The sequence below is a fragment of the Culex quinquefasciatus genome, chromosome 3, assembly GCF_015732765.1.
Source record: "Culex quinquefasciatus strain JHB chromosome 3, VPISU_Cqui_1.0_pri_paternal, whole genome shotgun sequence".
Classification (NCBI taxonomy): Eukaryota; Metazoa; Arthropoda; class Insecta; order Diptera; family Culicidae; genus Culex; species Culex quinquefasciatus.
In genome coordinates this window covers 18,766,290-18,785,534 of record NC_051863.1, presented here as the reverse complement: position 1 = coordinate 18,785,534, position 19,245 = coordinate 18,766,290, and the positions used below count along the sequence as shown (strand labels likewise).

Below are 19,245 nucleotides of genomic sequence, written 5' to 3'. Positions count from 1 at the left end.
ACTTGACGTAATTATAGATTTCTGGTCAACATTGATAAGGAAGTGCAACTAAATTCTTTCCAAGCTTCCGTTATCTTTATGAAATGTTGACAATCTACTCAATTTTGCTAATTCTCGTTATATAAAATAGAAAAGAATAAACAATGGCATCTGTAAACCTTATCAGGACTGTATGAAAGTGCTCTTCTTCCATTTCGCACACCCATTTCCAAGTCGCACTTTGCAAAGGTCATCCAAGCGCCACTCTGATGTGCATCTGTAAACATGACAGGCACTTATCTAATCAAACAATACACGAAAGCCGGCCCCAAGCAAATAAAACCGGCGCCCATCATCAACCACCGTTATCACCTCTCACTAAGCCCGGTCGTAATCTAGACCGCTCGCAAAACTACCTTTCTACCGGTTGTCGACGGTGTCAATTCAGTCAGTTGGTAGCAATCAATCGAGACGGAAGCATGGCCCCCAAGAACGAGAACCTCGCGGCGCTGGTCTACGGACCGAACGACCTCCGGCTGGAACCGCGCCCAATCCCGGAGCCGGCCTTCAACGAAGTCGTGGTCGAGGTCGACACCTGCGGAATCTGCGGCACGGACATTCACTTCCTCAAGGACGGAGGCTTCGGAGCTCAACGGTTGGTCAAGCCGATCGTGCTGGGTCATGAGTCGGCGGGGGTTGTCCGGAAGGTCGGCAGTCAGGTGACCCACCTGAAGATCGGTGATCGCGTTGCGATCGAGCCCGCTGCTGGATGTAGAACTTGCGATCTCTGCAAGGTAGGCAAGTACAACATCTGCCTGGACGGGAAGCATTGTACGACGCAGAAGCACGACGGGAATTGCTCCAACTATTACGCCCAGTACGCGGACTGCTGCTTCAAGATGCCGGACCACATGACCATGGAGGAGGGTGCCTTGCTGGAACCGTTGGCAGTGGGCGTGTACGCCGGAAGACGTGCCGACGTCAGGCTTGGTAACAAAGTGATCATCTTTGGAGCCGGTCCGATCGGATTGGTTTGCTTGATCGCGGCCAAGGCCATGGGCGCCACACGGACCGTAATCCTGGACCTGGAGCACGCCAAACATCGTCTAGAAGTGGCCAAGAAGCTGGGCGTGACCGACGTTATTGCAATCGGGAAGAACGACTCCGAAGATGATCTTGTCCGGAAGATCCACCAAGTGCTGGGAGGTCCGGCAGATCGCGTCCTCGAGTGCACCGGATCACAGCCGGGAATGCGCGTCTCGATCAAGGCTACCCGGAACGCGGGTCGAATCTGTCTGGTCGGACTCGGCAACAAGGACGTCCAGCTGCCGATGGTGGACGCCATTTCGCGGGAGATCGACATCACCACTTGTATGCGGTACAACCACGAGTGAGTACTTCATCACCAGCTCCCCGAGAGCCAAAGTGTTCACCTGAACTCTCTTTTATTCTTTCCAGCTACCCGGCCGCCATGGAGATCGTAGCGAGCGGATTAGTAGACGTGAAGCCGCTCGTCTCGCACCACTTTGATCTGGCGAACGTGCACGAAGCGTTCCGCGTGGCCAGCCAGGGCGAGGGCATCAAGATTATGATTCATCTCGTGCCCCGGGACACCAACAATCCGGTCAAGTTTTCCAACTAGGGAGTTTTTCTTTCTTGGTTTGGTTAAAGAATTATTAAAAAGATTGTGAATAAAATAAAATAGTTTTGTGTATAATACATGTATTTTATTTCCATTAAAAAGAAACCCAAAAAAAAAGAAAATCGTGAAAAAATCGAAAATGTCGCATTCCTGTTAGGCTTTAAAACAGATCCTTTAAAATATTTCATTGATTTTAGTACAGCGATCGTCAACAAAAGTTGCTCATTATTTTCTTTCGGATTTTTTTTTGTTGTCAAAAATGGAGCATGGAAATATTTGCCGGACCACAAAACTAACCCTTTACGTGAATATCTGTATATTATATCAAAAAATACGCAAAAAATCAATATTTTAAAATTCTTCTAAATTTTTTTTTTTTTACTTGATTTAAGAATTTAAGATTTTTAAATCCAAAATTGTAGAATTTAGAATTTAAAACGTTGGAATTTATTTTTTTTAATTTTGAAGAATTTAAAAATTCTTTAGATAGAGAAAATCTTTAATTATGTTATTATTAAAGTTTGTGTTTTTCTGAATTCTTAATTTGAGAAATAAAAAATTGCATGATTTTATTATTTTAGAGTTATCAATTTTGATGAAGTTTTAGAATTTTATATTTTTTTTAAATTTTAGATTTTTTAAATTATAAAATTTTAAGATTTGTGAATTTTAAAGATTTAAGAATTTTAAAATCTAAGAAATTTTAATGTTAAGAATTTTAGCTTTTTAGAATTATAGAATCTCGGAATTTCAAAATATTAAAATTTCAGAACTTAAGGACTTAAGAATTTTAGAATTTTGAAATTTTAGTATGTTAATATTTTAGAATCTTAGAATCATAGAATCTTAGAATCTTACAATTTTAGAATTTTAGAATTTTAGAATTTCAGAATTTTAGAATTTTAGAATTTTAGAATTTAAGAATTTTAGAATTTCAGAAATTTAGAATTTTAGAATTTTAGAATTTTAGAATTTTAGAATTTTAGAATTTTAGAATTTTAGAGTTTTAGAATTTTAGAATTTTAGAATTTTAGAATTTTGGAATTTTAGAATTTTAGAATTTTAGAATATTAGAATTTTAGAATTTTAGAATTTTAGAATTTTAGAGTTTTAGAATTTTAGAATTTTAGAATTTTAGAATTTTAGAATTTTAGAATTTTAGAATTTTAGAATTTTAGAGTTTTAGAATTTTAGAATTATAGAATTTTAGAATTTTAGAATTTTAGAATTTTAGAATTTTAGAATTTTAGAATTTTAGAATTTTAGAATTTTAGAATTTTAGAATTTTAGAATTTTAGAATTTTAGAATTTTAGAATTTTGGAATTTTAGAATTTTAGAATTTTAGAATTTTAGAATTTTAGAATTTTAGAATTTTAGAATTTTAGAATTTTAGAATTTTAGAATTTTGGAATTTTAGAATTTTAGAATTTTAGAATTTTAGAATTTTAGAATTTTAGAATTTTAGAATTTCAGAATTTTAGAATTTTAGAATTTTAGAATTTTAGAATTTTAGAATTTTAGAATTTTAGAATATTAGAATTTTAGAATTTTAGAATTTTAGAATTTTAGAATTTTAGAATTTTAGAATTTTAGAATTTTAGAATTTTAGAATTTTAGAATTTTAGAATTTCAGAGTTTTAGAATTTTAGAATTTTAGAATTTTAGAATTTCAGAATTTTACAATTTTAGAATTTTAGAATTTTAGAATTTTAGAATTTTAGAATTTTAGAATTTAAGAATTTTAGAATTTTAGAATTTTAGAATTTTAGAATTTTAGAATTTTAGAAAAAAAATCTTAAAACTCTAAAACTCTTAAATTCTAAAATCCTATAAGTTTAAAATTCAGAATTAAAAATTTAAGATTTTTTTTACCATTGAATTTTTGAATTTGTAATTTTTAAACTTTAAAATTTTTGGAAATTTGTAGTTTTACAATATAAGAATTTTCAAATAATAAAATTCTAGAAAAAAAAAAGTATTTAAAAATTTTATAAGTTTTTAATTCTAGAAATGTAGAACTTTTGAAATTTTATTGTTATATACTTTTGGAATTTTATTATTTCAAAATTTTAAATTTTCAAAATTCTAGAATATTAAAATTTAAGGATTTTAGGATCTTTGAATTTTAGTATTTTAGAACCTTAAAATTTTAGAATGTTGTTCTTAATTTAGAATTTTTTTAAAGTGAATAATTTAAAAACTTTAAAAAGTTTTAAAAAATAGATTTTTAAAATTTTAGAATTTTTACAATTTTATTATTTAAGCAATAAAGAATTTTAGAATTTCAAAATTTAAGTATATTTAAGCATTTATGGATTAATTTTTTTTAAGGTCCAATCAACCAAATTAACAGTTTTTGCTTTTTGGGTGTTTATTTATTATTTATTTATTTATTCGCCTTTAGTCAGAAAACAACTCCAGATTAAAGAATTTTAGAATCATAAAATTTTGGAATTTTTGTATTTCGAAATATTAGAATCTTATTTTTTAAATTTTTATACATTAGAATCACAGAATTTTTTAACAATTTAATAATTTAAGCATTCAAGAATTTTAGAATTTTAATTTTTTTGAATTTCGTGATTTTGAAATTTTAGAATTTCAAAATTTATAAATTTTTAAATTTTAATTTTAGAATTCAAGTTAGAAACATTTTCAAACGAAATCTCACAAATCAAAACATCACCACAGTCAGACGCATTGGGAACTCCTGATATAAACCATGACGTAAGATGAACTACGATGCGACGTGGCCCTTATCACTCGAAACGGCTTCTATTGATAACAAGGATGCATCTTGTTCTTAGCCTATTATATAATATTTCTAATCAAGATTGATAAGCCCGGAAAGAGCACAGACAGGGTAAGATCTCCCAGTTTTGATTAAGCTCAATCAAGGTCATCAATTTCTGGTACTATTTTAAATATTTTTTTTTTTTGATTTTTTTCAGAAACACGGCAAAATCAAACTTTTTCTTATGTCTTTTATGACATATACTCAAAGAAGGCAATCGGCAATTCAACGAATCATCTTTACGGTAAACTTTATGCAGTGTGCCTGGCAAGAAGCAAATCGCGAGTTATAACATCGGCGTTTTTCATCAAGCTTCAGAACAACTACAGTACACTGTTTGAGGCTTTGTACCGGCTGTTGGATTGCAGTAAAATGATGACAATCTACTCAATTTAGTTAATGTGGAAATCTGATAATAGACAATATGTGCAACGCCATCTGTAACGTACACCAAAGCAAACAGCGTTATCAGGACAGCTCCAAGGTGCCTTTTTCCAAGGTCACACTCGAAGGTGCATCTAGAAGCATATTATGGTAATCCCCAACTGCCCTACCTCAATCGAATAAAAGCAGCCCTCGTGGTTAATATCAGCACCATTCGTCAAGTACCCTTTAGTCAGTTGAGAGCAAAGCTCAAGCGGAGTTAGAATCATGGCCCCCAAGAACGAGAACCTCGCGGCGCGGGTCCATGGTCCGAACGATCTCCGGCTGGAACCGCTCCCGATCCCGGAACCGGCCTTCAACGAGGTGGTCCTCGAGGTCGACACCTGCGGAATCTGCGGCACGGACATCCACTTCCTGAAGGACGGTGGCTTCGGAGCTGAACGGTTGATCAGACCGATCGTGCTGGGTCACGAGTCGTCTGGGATCGTCCGGAAGGTCGGCAGTTCGGTGACCCACCTGAAAGTGGGTGATCGCGTCGCGATCGAGCCCGCTGCCGGGTGTAGAATCTGCGATCTTTGCAAGGTCGGCAAGTACAACGTGTGCATGAATGGGCGCCACTCGCCGACGCAGAACACCGACGGAAATTGTTCGAATTATTTTGCCCAGCTGGCGGATTGTTGCTTCAAGATGCCTGATCACATGACCATGGAGGAGGGTGCTTTGTTGGAACCGATGGCGGTGGGTGTGTACGCCGGCAGGCAAGTCGACGTCAGGCTTGGCAATAAGGTGCTGATTTTTGGAGCCGGTCCGATTGGGCTGATTTGCTTGATCGCGGCCAAGGCCATGGGCGCCACGCGGACCGTAATTCTGGACCTGGAACATGCCAAACATCGGCTGGAGGTGGCCAAGAAGTTGGGCGCGACCGGGGTGATCGCGATCGGAAAGAACGACTCGGAAGATGATCTTGTGCGGAAGATCAAGGAGATTCTCGGAGGTCCGGCTGATCGCGTCCTCGAGTGCACCGGATCGCAGCCGGGAATGCGCGTGTCGATCAAGTCTACGCGGAACGCGGGTCGAATCTGCCTGGTCGGACTCGGCAACAAGGACGTCCAGCTGCCGATGGTGGACGCCATTTCGCGGGAGATTGAAATCACCACCGCCATGCGGTACAACCACGAGTGAGTACTTCATCACCAGCTCACCGAGAGCCAAAGCATTCAAATTTCCTCTTTTCGCAGCTACCCGGCCGCCATGGAGATCGTAGCGAGCGGATTAGTCGACGTGAAGCCGCTCGTCTCGCACCACTTTGACCTGGCCAACGTGCACGAGGCGTTCCGCGTGGCCGGCCAGGGCGAGGGCGTCAAGATCATGATCCATCTCATCCCCCGAGACACCAACAACAAGACCAAGTTCAAGAATTAGGGACTTTTTTTTCTTTCGAATTTGCGACACTTGTTCGTTTCAGCTTTTCCAACATATATATATTACACAGAATGATTAATAAAGTAGAACAAACTTACCGACCCAGCGTTTTCAAAAGTCCCACCCGCGGTACTCCTTGACGACGCTGTTGTTGTCCTTGCGCATTCGCCGCACGGCACTAGCTTCGCCCTTCGGCACGGCACGCTTCTTCTGGTCCTTTTTCTGCTGGTCGCGCATGTCGCTGCGGATGCGGCCGGAAACCAGGGACGGAGCGATCGTGCTGGCCGTGGTCGAGTAGGACCGGGCACTGCGCGCATCGTCCAGCAGTTTGCGCACCATAACCATGCGGTACTCGCGCGAGTTCGGGTCCAGATCGGCCACGGTGTCCGCCTGCTCGAGGTCGTTGGAGCTGACCGAGCAGGCGTCATCCCCTTGGGGTGCTTCCGGCTGGGTTGTTTGGGTTGGTTCGACGTACGCTGGTTCTACGGAGATGTCCAGGGCGTCTTTGAAGAGTTCTTCGTCCTCGGCGTCGCAGGGCTTGTCCATTTCTTCGGCGGACATTGACGCGATGTATTTGAGGATGCTGGAGTTTTTGTCTTCTTTTTTGGGCTTCTCCTCGGCGAATTTGACCTCCTGCTCGAGCTTCTTGCGACACTCTTCGAGCTCGTCCTCGTCCAGATCTCCCGTGACGCTGTCCTGGTACTCATCGTCGTCGTCGTCTTCGTCGCTGCCTTCCTCGGAACCTTCTTTCTGGTGATACTCCTTGTGCAGATCCTCTTCCATCTCCTGCGTAAATCCGTACCCAGAGCAGAGAACCTCCCGGTCCAGCTCATCCTCCCGCTCCAGATCGCTAAACTTGGGATATTCTTCACTTTCGTAGCCAAACTTCTTCCGAAACAAATCCCGAACGCCCTGCACGTCCCGATCAAAATACATCTCCGCGTTCGGATGCGACGTCGACACCATCTGGGGAAAATCGATCAAGATCGGCCGCTGGTCCTCCTCCGTGATCATAACGTTGAACTCGTTGAAATCTCCGTGAATCACTCCGCAATTTCCCAACCGCACAATCAAGTTCATCAAATCGTCGTACAACTGCTCCACATTGCCCACCTCGGACACGTTCGTCAACGGGTACCCGTCAACCAGCTCCATAATTACGCAATGCCGGTTAAAATCCACCGGACGCGGCACCGGAAACCCGCGATCGTACAACGCCTTCATGTACGCATACTCCCGCGTCGCCGAAATCCGCGACAAATACAGCCAACTCATCTTGTGCCGCTTCCCGTGGTAGTCCCGCTTCTCCTTCACGTTCCGGAAGCAAACCCGCCCCAACCGGTGCAACTTCAAGCACAACGGATTGCCCTCCTCATCCCCAACCGTATAAATATTACTCTCCTTCCCCACCCCAATCTGGTTCCCAAACCCGGCCACCGACCCGCGCAACGTCAGCGACTTCAGCGCCAGGTAGTCGTAACCCATGTTGGTCAACCGATATCCGTCATCTGCCGAAAAAAAAAACAAATCAAACTCAAATTAAACACAACTCCAACAACCTTCGGTTGTGCGGAACCTACACCGCTTCCCGCGCTCGTACGTCAGCAGCTTGTGCTTGCACAGCTCCCGCAGCAACTTGTGGACTCCGCCTGCCTTGAGGCTGGCGATGGCCGCCACCAGCGCGCCCGGCACCAGCTCGTGGTTCTTCATGCCCATCTCGATCTGCACGGAATCAAAACATCGTAAATAAACCCAACTTGAAATCGAGACATTTCGTGGGGGAGGGGGGAACACTCACCGCGGTCAGAATTCGGAAGTCCTCCTTGCTGAGGTACCGGAGCACCGTTACGTTGAGCTTGCCCATGGTTGCGGAAATCTGTCGGAAGCGATGGATTTCACGGACTTCACACAGAAAATGTTGGAAAAACTGCGCACTGAATGGACGGGGTTGACGAAAAGAACACGGACCTCGTGCGTTTTGTTGATGTTGAGTGCTCTGGAGAACTGTCAAAAGGAAAAGAGGAAAGAGGACGAGCAAGAAGAGGTTCGGACAAATAGGTCAACTGGCATGGTTGAGCCAACAAGAAAAGTACTCAAAATTTAGGGAGTTTTGTTGATCAATCTTAAGGTTATTTTGGTCTGTTTTTGTTTTTTTGTCTTGTTTGACTTTTTTGTCTTTTCTGTCTTTTCTGTCTTTTCTGTCTTTTTTGTCTTTTTTGTCTTTTTTGTCTTTTTTGTTTTTTTGTTTTTTTTTGTCTTTTTTGTCTTTTTTGTCTTTTCTGTCTTTTTTGTCTTTTTTGTCTTTTTTGTCTTTTTTGTCTTTTTTGTCTTTTTTGTCTTTTTTGTCTTTTTTGTCGTTTTGTCGTTTTGTATTGTTTTATTTTTGTATTTGAAATTTTCAGAAGTTTGATTATCCAAAGGTTTGTATGGGGCTTCGAAATCATTTTCGAATCATGAAAAAGATGTTTTTTCGTATTATCTATTTTCTTATTTTAGGGGGCCGGTATGCTCTCCAAAAGAAAGGGGGTCAAGAAACAGCTTTGCGAACGGCAGAACAAAAGAGAGGGAACGTTTTCTTGGGGCTTTTCTTCGCCCTCTCTGGCTTGCTTTCGCTACCGCTGCTCTGTGACTCCTTTTAGCCAAATTTTACTGGTTGATTGCCTATTAAATTTAAAGAATGCATTATTTGAATGTTTCATCACCGCCATTTTGTTTGTCAAAAAGACAGCAAAAATTTTTTTTTTCGATTATCCGTGTGAATAGTGTGAAAGTGAATTTTCGTCAAAGTCTCCGGAAGCAAGCCAGAAAGGGTGAAGCAAAGCCCCAAGAAAACGTTCCCTCTCTTTTGTTCTGCCGTTCGTAAAGCTGTTTCTGTTGATTTAGGATGACTACTGTCAACATCTACGCGCCCCCTGTCAGCGAGAGAAAAAGTGTATATCTTTGTTACACCTTCTTGGAGTAATTTTTTGTTTTTGTTATTTTAGCGCACTCATCGTCACCGTCATTCGCGAACAAGCTTTACAGCGGTAAACACGAAGAATTAAAGTTTCCTTTTGCGTTCTTTTTGAAAAACCACGTTTATTTCTTTCTCCGATTGATTCTATGTTTTCCGCGCGCTGTGCAAAGCGTTAATTCCCACAGTTTCTTGACCCCCTTTCTTTTGAACAGCATACCGGCGTGATACCGGCCCTAATGCAAAAAATAAATTGACGAATATAAATAAATAAATTTTTCGATGAATCAGGGTCATTGTACTCAGAAAAATAAGCTTTATCGTTGTGAACAATAATATCACAAATTTAAGCTTAATTTTAGGACTTATTTCTTATACTTTTGATGATGAATTTTTTTTTTAGTTTTTGAATTTTGTTTTTTTTTCGTTTTAAATTTTATAGTTTTCTCTAGAGTTTTCTAATGTTTGAAGAATTATTTTCAAACAAATAATTTAGAATTTGTAAATATGGGAATTCTAGAATTTTTATATTTTTTGATTTATACATTTTTGAATTTTTAAGGCTTCATCCATGAAGAATGTCACGCTAAAATCAGCCAACAAAGTATGTTGACTGACATATCGTGCGATCAGTAAAAAAATAGCTAGAAATCGCCTTACAAAAAAAATCAATTTTGAACTGTCAAAGTGGAATCAATTTACTGTTTTCCAAAAATAAAGAGTATTGCTATCGATATTTTTTTTTCTGCAAGACTAAAAAATGTGTGACTTTTGGGACCTGGAGCTGAAATCAAAAAATCTTAAGAAAGTTGAAGGCGAGATCGTCATTTTTTTATAATTATGAATGGAAGTTGTTTATGGAATCAATGTGGTTGTATCCATCTAGAAACTGTCTTTATTGTTCCGTTTGAAAACCTACTGGTTTAGTGATAATCGCCTCTGTTTGTTGGATCAGCTTCGCTAGAATTAGCGATGTTTATTTGCTGGACCAAAAAGAGCTGCAGAATTTCAAAATAAGCCAGGGAATTTATCTGCGACATCGCATATTGACATTTTCACCTTGGTTCTTCGTCAACCGTAAAAAAAAACTCTTCTAACTGATCGAAACTTGAAAACACACACAATTTTCCAGCAAAAAATGTCAAAACAAGACATAATAAAACACATACTACTGATTTTTAAACAGCTCATTACCAGTAAGAAAAAAGTCATGCTTGTGCTTGAACAGCCTCCAACTTTGTAGATGTAAACAATAAGTGGGATCATTCGAATATCATATTACGCATTCTCTCTATTCATCACCCAGGTTATTTATAATAACCTTGAAAATCTCATGTTGAAATTACAGAAAGTTCCCAGTGAGAATTTTGGCTCAAGCCTTAAGTCGATTCCCAGTCACGAAATATTCTAGCAGAATCCTGCTAGATCGGTAGAACATTTCTGCTAGAATACTGTAAGGGCATCTCCAGCGCTGGGGTGCAAATCAAATTTGCACCCGGCTCATGAATACCGAGATCAAATTTGCCACCTTGAAAAAACTCCGTCATCCCCACCGCTAGGGTAGCAAATTTGCCACCGAAACAAGCCCACCGCGGGGGGCAAAAATGGGTTTTTATCATTTTTTGCTCTCGTTTACCTTCAAAATCAATAATTATGTGTTGATTCATGCCTAGAAATGCAAAAAGTTTATTTAACTTTTTAATCCTATTAAAAATTTCAAAGAATTTCATTTTTCGAAAATGTCGAAAGTTAAACCATTTGCTACCCGATTTGATTCCCTGTCAGTTTGCTCTCGAGTTTGCCCCCGAGTCTCCCACCGCGCGTAGCAAAGCAGGTATCAAATTTGATCTCAAGTTCATCTGTAGAAGAAAAATATGTGTCGGTACCTGTCGGGTACTCATTTTCTGATACCCGACAAGTACCGGCAAGCCGGGGGGCAAAGTTTTGAATGCGTGTTTCGGAGATTTTTATATGTCTGCTCTATGTATGATATGTATGATTAAGGCTACCAACTGTACGGATTTTTTCCTTACCGTACGGATTTTCGACCTTCTCCGCGGATTTTTAACAGGCCGGAATTTTTGTACGGAATTTTTCGCATAATACGGATTTGTACGGAATTTTAACAACTTTTTAAAAATTTCATTGCTTTTTTAATTGGGACAAAGCTTTCTCTAATTAGATATTTTTATTTAACTGTCAGTTTGATTTTAAAGGGATAACTTGCATAATCGTCTGCCTATGTGGATGAATCGGACCGCGCACTGGACTTACAATCCAGAGGTCGCCGTTCGAATCCCGAGACGAGCGCGTTCTAAGTGTAAGTGTATTAGGAGACCGGGGAGGCGGAGTCTTGTCGCAAAAAGAACGATACACGCCTGTGGATCCGTTGACGAAACCGTAAGGTTTAAGAGGGCCACATTATAAGGTGTTTCGTCGATTCCGTTTGCATAATTTTCCTGATTTTCCTCAGTTCAAAATTGATTGTCAATGATTGTTCTTTTCAAATACCTTACAAAACATTTTTATTAAATAAAAGATCAAATGTTGGCTTGTGAAAACCTTGTGTTGTGCTTGTATTTATAGGACCTTTCCAATAAAAACTCTAGAAATGTTTTCGTGAAAACACGAACAACGATATTATTCGTAAAAGCAAACATGACAATAATTCCTTGATAGTTTTTGTTATACCATGGTGTCATATCGGTAAAGAATACGGATTTTGTCTCAGCAAGAGTTGGTAGCCTTATGTATGATGTATGATTCAAAAATTCAAAATTCAAAAATTAAAAAAAAATTATAAATTCAAAAATTCAAAAATTTAAAAATTCAAAAATTCGAAAATTCAAAAATTTAAAAATTTAAAAATTTAAAAATTCAAAAATTCAAAAATTCAAAAATTCAAAAATTCAAAAATTCAAAAATTCAAAAATTTAAAAATTTAAAAATTTAAAAATTCAAAAATTCAAAAATTTAAAAATTCAAAAATTCAAAAATTCAAAAATTCAAAAATTTAAAAATTTAAAAATTCAAAAAAATTAAAAATTCAAAAATTAAAAATTCAAAAATTTTAAAATTTAAAAATTCATTTTTTTTAAATTGTTAAAATTTTTGAAATTTTTAAAATTTTTGAAATTTTTAAAATTTTTAAATTTTTTGAAATTTATGAAATTTATGAAATTTTTGAAATTTTTGAAATTTTTGAAATTTTTAAAATTTTTGAATTTTTTCAAATTTTAGAAATTTTAGAAATTTTTGAAATTTTTGAAATTTTTGAAATTTTTGAAATTTTTGAAATTTTTGAAATTTTTGAAATTTTTGAAATTTTTAAATTTTTTGAAATTTATGAAATTTTTGAAATTTTTGAAATTTTTGAAATTTTTGAAATTTTTAAAATTTTTTGAAAATTTTGAAGTTTTTAAAATTTTTAAAATTTAAAATTTTTAAAATTTAAAATTTTTAAAATTTTTAAAATTTTTAAAATTTTTAAAATTTTTAAAATTTTAAAATTTTAAAATTTTAAAATTTTTAAAATTTTAAAATTTTAAAATTTTATAATTTTAAAATTTTAAAATTTTAAAATTTTAAAATTTTTAAAATTTTTAAAATTTTTAAAATTTTAAAATTTTAAAATTTTAAAATTTTTAAAATTTTTAAAATTTTTAAAATTTTTAAAATTTTTAAAATTTTTAAAATTTTTAAAATTTTTAAAATTTTTAAAATTTTTAAAATTTTTAAAATTTTTAAAATTTTTAAAATTTTTGAAATTTTTGATATTTTTTTTTGATATTTTTGATAATTTTGATATTTTTGATATTTTTTAAATTTTAGAAATTTTAGAAATTTTTGAAATTTCTTGAAATTTTTTGTTTTTTTTTGAATTTTTTTGAAATTTTTTGAATTTTTTTGAATTTTTTTGGAATTTTTTGAATTTTTTTGAAATTTTTTGAAATTTTTTAAATTTTTTAGAAAATTTTGAATTTTTTTGAAATTTTTTTAAATTTTTTGAATTTTTTGAATTTTTTTGAAATTTTTTAAAATTTTGGAGTGTTTTTATTTTTTTAATTTTTTTAATTTTTTTCCGTGCTTGATTCGATTTTTCCGTGCATAATTCCATTTGAAGCGGTAGCAAACAGACTGAATACCGGGTAGCAAAGTGAAATCCCGAAGAACTGAGAGCAAATTTGCTACTGCGACAGGTACCGCGATGGGGTTGACGTCGGGTGCAAATTAGCTTTGCTTCGATGTTTGCACCCAGCGCTGGAGATGCACTAAGAATATCCAGTTCTGTGAGAACTCTGTTAGAATCTTGCTAGAACGTCGTGGATGGGTTTAAGCTCGATCTCGAGCCAAAATTCTCACTGGGTACCGAGGTTTGACCATTTTTTGGAAGGGCTAGTTTGAACAAAAACCAACGAGTATTTTTCCTTAAGGCTAGTCTGCAGATCGGAAGGAAAGGGGTCAAGAAACAGCTTTACGAACGGCAGGACAAAAGAGAGGGAAAGTTTTATTGGGGCTTTTCTTCACCCTCTCTGGCTTGCTTTCGCTACCGCTGCTGGCCATTTGAATTTTTTCTTGATCGGTTTCTTCCGAAGTGCATACCTTACATTATACCCAAAATTGAGTTACTTCATCCACTGCTCACCAGTTGACCTCTTTGCCCAACTCACCTCTCATGAAGAGCTGTCATGTTCTTGTCTGTTTTCCTTCGTCCTCCCCTTTCGCATGCGGTTCCAAACTTCAAAGCGCGTCGTCGTCGCCCATCAGAGTCCCGTTTGTCACAACACTGTCGAATTTTTCCAGCTTTTTTCGGCAATTTTGGTGCATTTTCCATCTGCATTCGCGTGTTTTTTTCTTCCTTTCCTTCCTTGTAGTTGCGTGTGATTGTGTGAGAAATCAATTGTGTTGTGTAACTGCGCGCCGGGTTTCTGGTCCGCAAGAGGAAGGTGTGCCTTCGAGCCTTTGAGGTTTTTCCCGATGGAGTTCGGCCGTGGGATATTACACGACGTTACTTTGCTAGCTGCGAGGGCCGGTGCTGTTGCGGTTCCGGTGGAGGATTGTTTCGGTGCCCTGGCTCACCCGAACCAGCAGCTGAATGATCTTTGAAGCGATCGAATTTCAGCCGCCAACCAGCAATCATCATTCGCATTTGCAGCAGCAGCTTCATCAGCAGCATCACCAGCAGCTTCCGCTATCGCCAGAGCTTAACTCGTTGGACTTTAGTTTGACCAAGCGCCTGCTCGCGGCCGTTTTCTTCCTGCTTGTCATCTACGCCTGGAAACAGTACATCGAGGAGGGGGAGCAATCGGACACGATCTACATTTAGAACCGAGGGGCCATGGGAACGAAAAAAGTGTCGTACTTTTTCAACCCGGACGTGGGCAACTTCCACTACGGGCCGGGCCATCCGATGAAGCCGCACCGGCTGTCGGTCATCCACCATCTGGTGATGAACTACGGCCTGCACAAAAAGATGCAAATCTACCGGCCGTACAAGTGAGTGAATCTCACTTGGATTCGTTGTGATCTTACTGACCTTCAAATTCTTCTTCCTAGGGCCAGCGCACACGACATGTGCCGCTTCCACAGCGACGAGTACATCGACTTCCTGCAGCGGGTCACGCCGCAAAACATTCAGGGCTACACCAAGTGCCTGTAAGAGTAAAATCCATCAATATCTGTAGGCTGATCAGACTGACACTTTCTTCTTTCTTCTCGGTAGATCTACGTTCAACGTCGGCGACGATTGTCCGGTGTTCGACGGGTTGTTCGAGTTCTGCGCCATGTACACCGGAGCGTCCCTCGAGGGCGCTCAGAAGCTGAACCACAACCACAGCGACATCTGCATCAACTGGTCGGGCGGGTTGCATCACGCGAAAAAGTTCGAAGCTTCCGGCTTTTGCTACGTCAACGACATCGTCATCGGGATCCTCGAGCTGCTCAAGTACCACCCGCGCGTCCTGTACATCGACATTGACGTGCACCACGGGGACGGCGTCCAGGAGGCGTTCTACCTGACCGATCGCGTCATGACGGTGAGCTTTCACAAGTACGGCAACTACTTCTTCCCCGGCACCGGCGACATGTACGAGATCGGTGCCGAGTCCGGCCGGTACTACTCGGTCAACGTCCCACTCAAAGAAGGCATCGACGACCAGAGTTACGTGGCCACGTTCAAGCCGGTCATCACGTACGTCATGGACTTTTACAAACCAACCGCGATCGTCCTACAGTGCGGCGCCGACTCCCTGGCCGGTGACCGGCTCGGCTGCTTCTCCCTCAGCACCAAAGGCCACGGCGAGTGCGTTAAATTTGTCAAAGATCTGAACGTCCCAACCCTGGTCGTCGGAGGCGGCGGCTACACCCTGCGCAACGTGGCGCGCTGTTGGACCTACGAAACGTCCCTCCTCATCGACGAAACCATCTCCAACGAGCTGCCCATGAACGACTACCTGGAGTTCTTCGCCCCGGACTTCACCCTCCATCCAGACATTCCCAGCCGGCAGGACAACGCCAACAGCAAACAGTACCTGGAAGCGATCACCAAGCACGTGTACGACAACCTCAAGATGTGCCAGCACGCGCCCAGCGTCCAAATGTTCCACATCCCCGAGGACGCCCTGCCGGAGGAGGTCAAGGTCAAGGAGGAACCCAACCCGGAAGCCCGCATGACCCAGGAGGAAGAGGACAAGCACGTCGAGCCGAAGAACGAGTTTTTCGACGGGGAAAACGATAACGACAAAAGTGAGAACGATCCGTGAATTGCACGCTTAGCTTAGGCGCTTAACTTTAAGATTCTTAACAGCAGCAGCAAGTAGTAGTTTTAAGCTCAATCGCAAATAGGATTTTAACCAATTAAAAAAAAAGAATTTAAACTTAAGTAGGGGCTTCAGGACCGATCGTAATGCTGGGTACGATTTAAATTTTTATAACGCTAGAGATTAATAAATTCAATTACCGCATAGAAAGTATTATCGCATCAATTTGGAAAGAGTTTTTATTGTCTTCGAATGTCATTTTATCTTGAATGAAATATTTTAAAAATAGTTTTATTTGAAAATGAACACTACATTTTACACTACTTTCATAATAAAATCCAATCAAACCAATACACTCAAACCCCGATGGTTTGACACCAATTGTTGTCAAACGAACGGGGTCACTTTTTAGTTTGACACCCCTTTTACGCGGTGTTCACACACACTAACAAACGTTTGTTTTGATTGTGTGCGTGAGCGCCGTGTAAAAAGTGACAGTTCGACAGTGACAGTTGGTGTCAAACCATCGGGGTGTGAGTGTAGTTGCCAATACTTTCCGCTCCCATTAACGTGAAGACTTCCATCATTGCCGTGTTTTTTCGTTCAAAGTTATAAATTTTGCGTCGCTATCAATATTTTGACAAAATTCCTTCTACAAGTTGTTTAGAATAGTGTCCTACACATGCTGATTCTTTTTGGAATGGTCCTTGCGAAGTTATGGAAATCGTCATTAATCAATGATTGCCAACTAGGTCGTCAATGATTGTACCACAAAATTATATAAATTTTGAAGCACAATTGATTTGGATCAAAATTTCTTTCAGTGGCTTCAAGAAGGCAACAACCGGCACATGCTGATTCATTTTGGTGCAGAAATTCGTTAAACTGAATTCAATACAAAGCTTTTTAGAATGATGATAATTTTTGAAGAAAATTGATCATCACTCTAAAATTCTCTGTTTTAAATTCAATTTAACGAATTCCTGCACCAAAATGTATTACCAAAGAATTTTTGGTCTAAATCAAATGTGTTTCAAAATTTATATAATTTTGTGGAACAATCATTGACGTCCTTGTTGGCAATCATTGACTAATGACGATTTCCATAACTTTACAAGGAATGGGATAATCGTTACCAAAAGGAATCAGCATGTGTAGGGCACTATTCTAAACAACTTTTTGAAGGAATTTTGTCAAAATATTGATAGCGACGCAAAATTTATATCTTTGAACGAAAAATTATGGCAATGATGGAAGTCTTCACGTTAAGAGAAAATTGCTAATAAGGTGACAATTCGATGAATATAAACTTTCAAAAATTTCAAAATAAAATTCCGAAATTCATAAAATCAAAAATTTAAAAATCTTTAAAAAATTTAAATTATGAAAATCTAAAATTTCTAAATTTTTATATTCTATGGTTTAGAAATTCACGAATCCTCAAAACACAGAAATGAAAAAATAAAAAATAAATAAAAACAAAAATATAAATATTTATTTTAAAATTTTAAAACGCTCAAATTCTGAATATTTAAAACTTTCCAATTTAAAAAAAATAATAATACGTTATTTTGTACAAACATAAAATTAAAGCTAAAAACTCAAAAATGAAAATAATAAAAAAATAAGATAAAAAAAATCGAAAAATGAGAATCTAAAAAACTGTCATTTATAAGATGCAGATAAAATATGCAAATCCTACTTCAAAAGCCTGAATTTACTTAATTTAAGAAAATAGGTCCAAAATAGGAAAGGCTTTCTGGGCCCAGTGAAAAAAAAAAAATAAGTTAACACAAAAATGAAGAACTTCTCGTCACAGTGTCCTGATGCAAAAAATGATCGAGCTCGAGCTGTCACAGACCTGCGAAGTATGTTGGCTAACATATCGGGCGGTCAGTCAAAACATTCCAGCTAGAAGTCGCCTGACAAAAAACTTTTGCTAGAAAGAAATAGGAAATCTGATACAAACAAACTTCCAGCTGCCATGTAAATATACTTTGAATGTGTTGGTAAATTTCTGACTAGAAAGCCTTATACCCTTTACAAAACACGAAAACAATATTAAGGAATAAATCGGAAATTAAAAAAAATAAATCTGAAATTAAAAAAAATATAAATCGGAAAATTCAAAAAATCTCTAAATTTGTACACTTAAAAATAAACAATAATTACACTCAACCTCCGGTGGTTAGTCACTTCTTGGTTTGACACTTTTTTTAACATAAACATAAACTTTGAAAAATATTTGCAACGGCCTAATTCATTATTCACATTTATAGAAAATAAATAAATAAATGATTAATAATTATTTTAGGCAAAAAATCCTAAATTCATAAATAATAAAACTCTAAAATTAAAATATTTGAGATAAAAAAAAACAAAAATCGAAGATTTAAAACAATTGAAATTTATAAAAAGAAAATGTAAAATTATAAAGAAATAGAGAAAAAAAACTGTGATTCGCAAATTTCGATCTCTAAAAATTCTTTAGAATTTTGAATCAATTATTTTTTTTTGTGCTAAAATAAAAGTAAATCAGAAATTTTAAAAATTAATAATTCAAAACTGTAGACATATCTATCAAGTTGAAAAATTCTGAAATTCAAAAATCAAATTCTGCAAATCAATTTTTAAAAAATCAATCAAATGCAAAACTACTTACAAAAAATTTAAAAAAATATAAAATACTCGTTATAAAATATCGTTATAAACCTAGATACTCTAAAATTCATAAAATCTAGGTAAAATCATAGACTAATTAGTCTATGGGTAAAATTGTCAAAAAGTTCTATTTGCATTGGAAACCCATCACTCATAGGTTGTTTTGAAAACATAGTTAAGAAATGAAAAAAAAAATCAAGACTAATATATTCAAAAATTAGATAATTCAAAAGTTTTAAAATTATGAAATTCAAAAGTCATTCAAAAAAATCAAAAGGACAAGAAAACAAAAAAACAATAGCTTCAAAATTTTTAAACACTGGAACGCCCGACGCATGTCCAACTTACACGGACGCCCAAGCCTCCTAAAAAAGGTGGAACGGTAACTTCAACTCGCTGGTTTTCGGGCATTACTCAACCAATCGGGACGATTCTTGTTTCCAGTAATTTGTAAGAATGTCTAGATGATCCTAAAATTTTGCAGAACTTGATTTGAACAAATCTGAAATTTCTGCGACCGAAAACATCGTTCCACCTTTTTTTATAAAACGCCTGCCTCCGTGGAATTTTTGGCGATTTTTTTTTGCACGCGAAAAAAAAAGTTGGAACGATGTTTTTGATCGCAAAAATTACAGATTTGATCAAATTAAA

At 37.3% G+C, this 19,245-nt stretch overlaps 4 protein-coding genes across 4 annotated transcripts; 3 read left to right on the top strand and 1 right to left on the bottom strand.

Annotated features, from left to right (window-relative positions):
• Positions 1 to 338: 338 nt before the first annotated feature.
• Positions 339 to 1,698, top strand: LOC6046345 (sorbitol dehydrogenase). Its single transcript, XM_001863527.2, has 2 exons — positions 339 to 1,369; positions 1,438 to 1,698. Exons 1-2 carry the CDS (start codon positions 459 to 461, stop codon positions 1,619 to 1,621), a joined length of 1,095 nt encoding a protein of 364 aa, XP_001863562.2. The 5' UTR covers positions 339 to 458; the 3' UTR covers positions 1,622 to 1,698.
• A 3,298-nt stretch (positions 1,699 to 4,996) lies between these two features.
• On the top strand, positions 4,997 to 6,323 carry LOC6046342 (sorbitol dehydrogenase). The gene is made up of 2 exons (XM_001863528.2): positions 4,997 to 5,978; positions 6,039 to 6,323. The coding sequence occupies exons 1-2, from the start codon at positions 5,068 to 5,070 to the stop codon at positions 6,220 to 6,222; spliced, it is 1,095 nt and encodes a 364-aa protein (XP_001863563.1). The 5' UTR covers positions 4,997 to 5,067; the 3' UTR covers positions 6,223 to 6,323.
• On the bottom strand, positions 6,260 to 8,223 carry LOC6046343 (serine/threonine-protein kinase rio2). The gene is made up of 3 exons (XM_038265187.1): positions 8,021 to 8,223; positions 7,803 to 7,944; positions 6,260 to 7,730 (listed from the first exon to the last, which is right to left on the bottom strand). Exons 1-3 carry the CDS (start codon positions 8,084 to 8,086, stop codon positions 6,334 to 6,336), a joined length of 1,605 nt encoding a protein of 534 aa, XP_038121115.1. The 5' UTR covers positions 8,087 to 8,223; the 3' UTR covers positions 6,260 to 6,333.
• A 6,256-nt stretch (positions 8,224 to 14,479) lies between these two features.
• LOC6046349 (histone deacetylase 3) lies at positions 14,480 to 16,158 on the top strand. The gene is made up of 3 exons (XM_001863531.2): positions 14,480 to 14,671; positions 14,732 to 14,830; positions 14,898 to 16,158. The coding sequence occupies exons 1-3, from the start codon at positions 14,514 to 14,516 to the stop codon at positions 15,934 to 15,936; spliced, it is 1,296 nt and encodes a 431-aa protein (XP_001863566.1). The 5' UTR covers positions 14,480 to 14,513; the 3' UTR covers positions 15,937 to 16,158.
• The last annotated feature ends 3,087 nt before the right edge of the window (positions 16,159 to 19,245 follow it).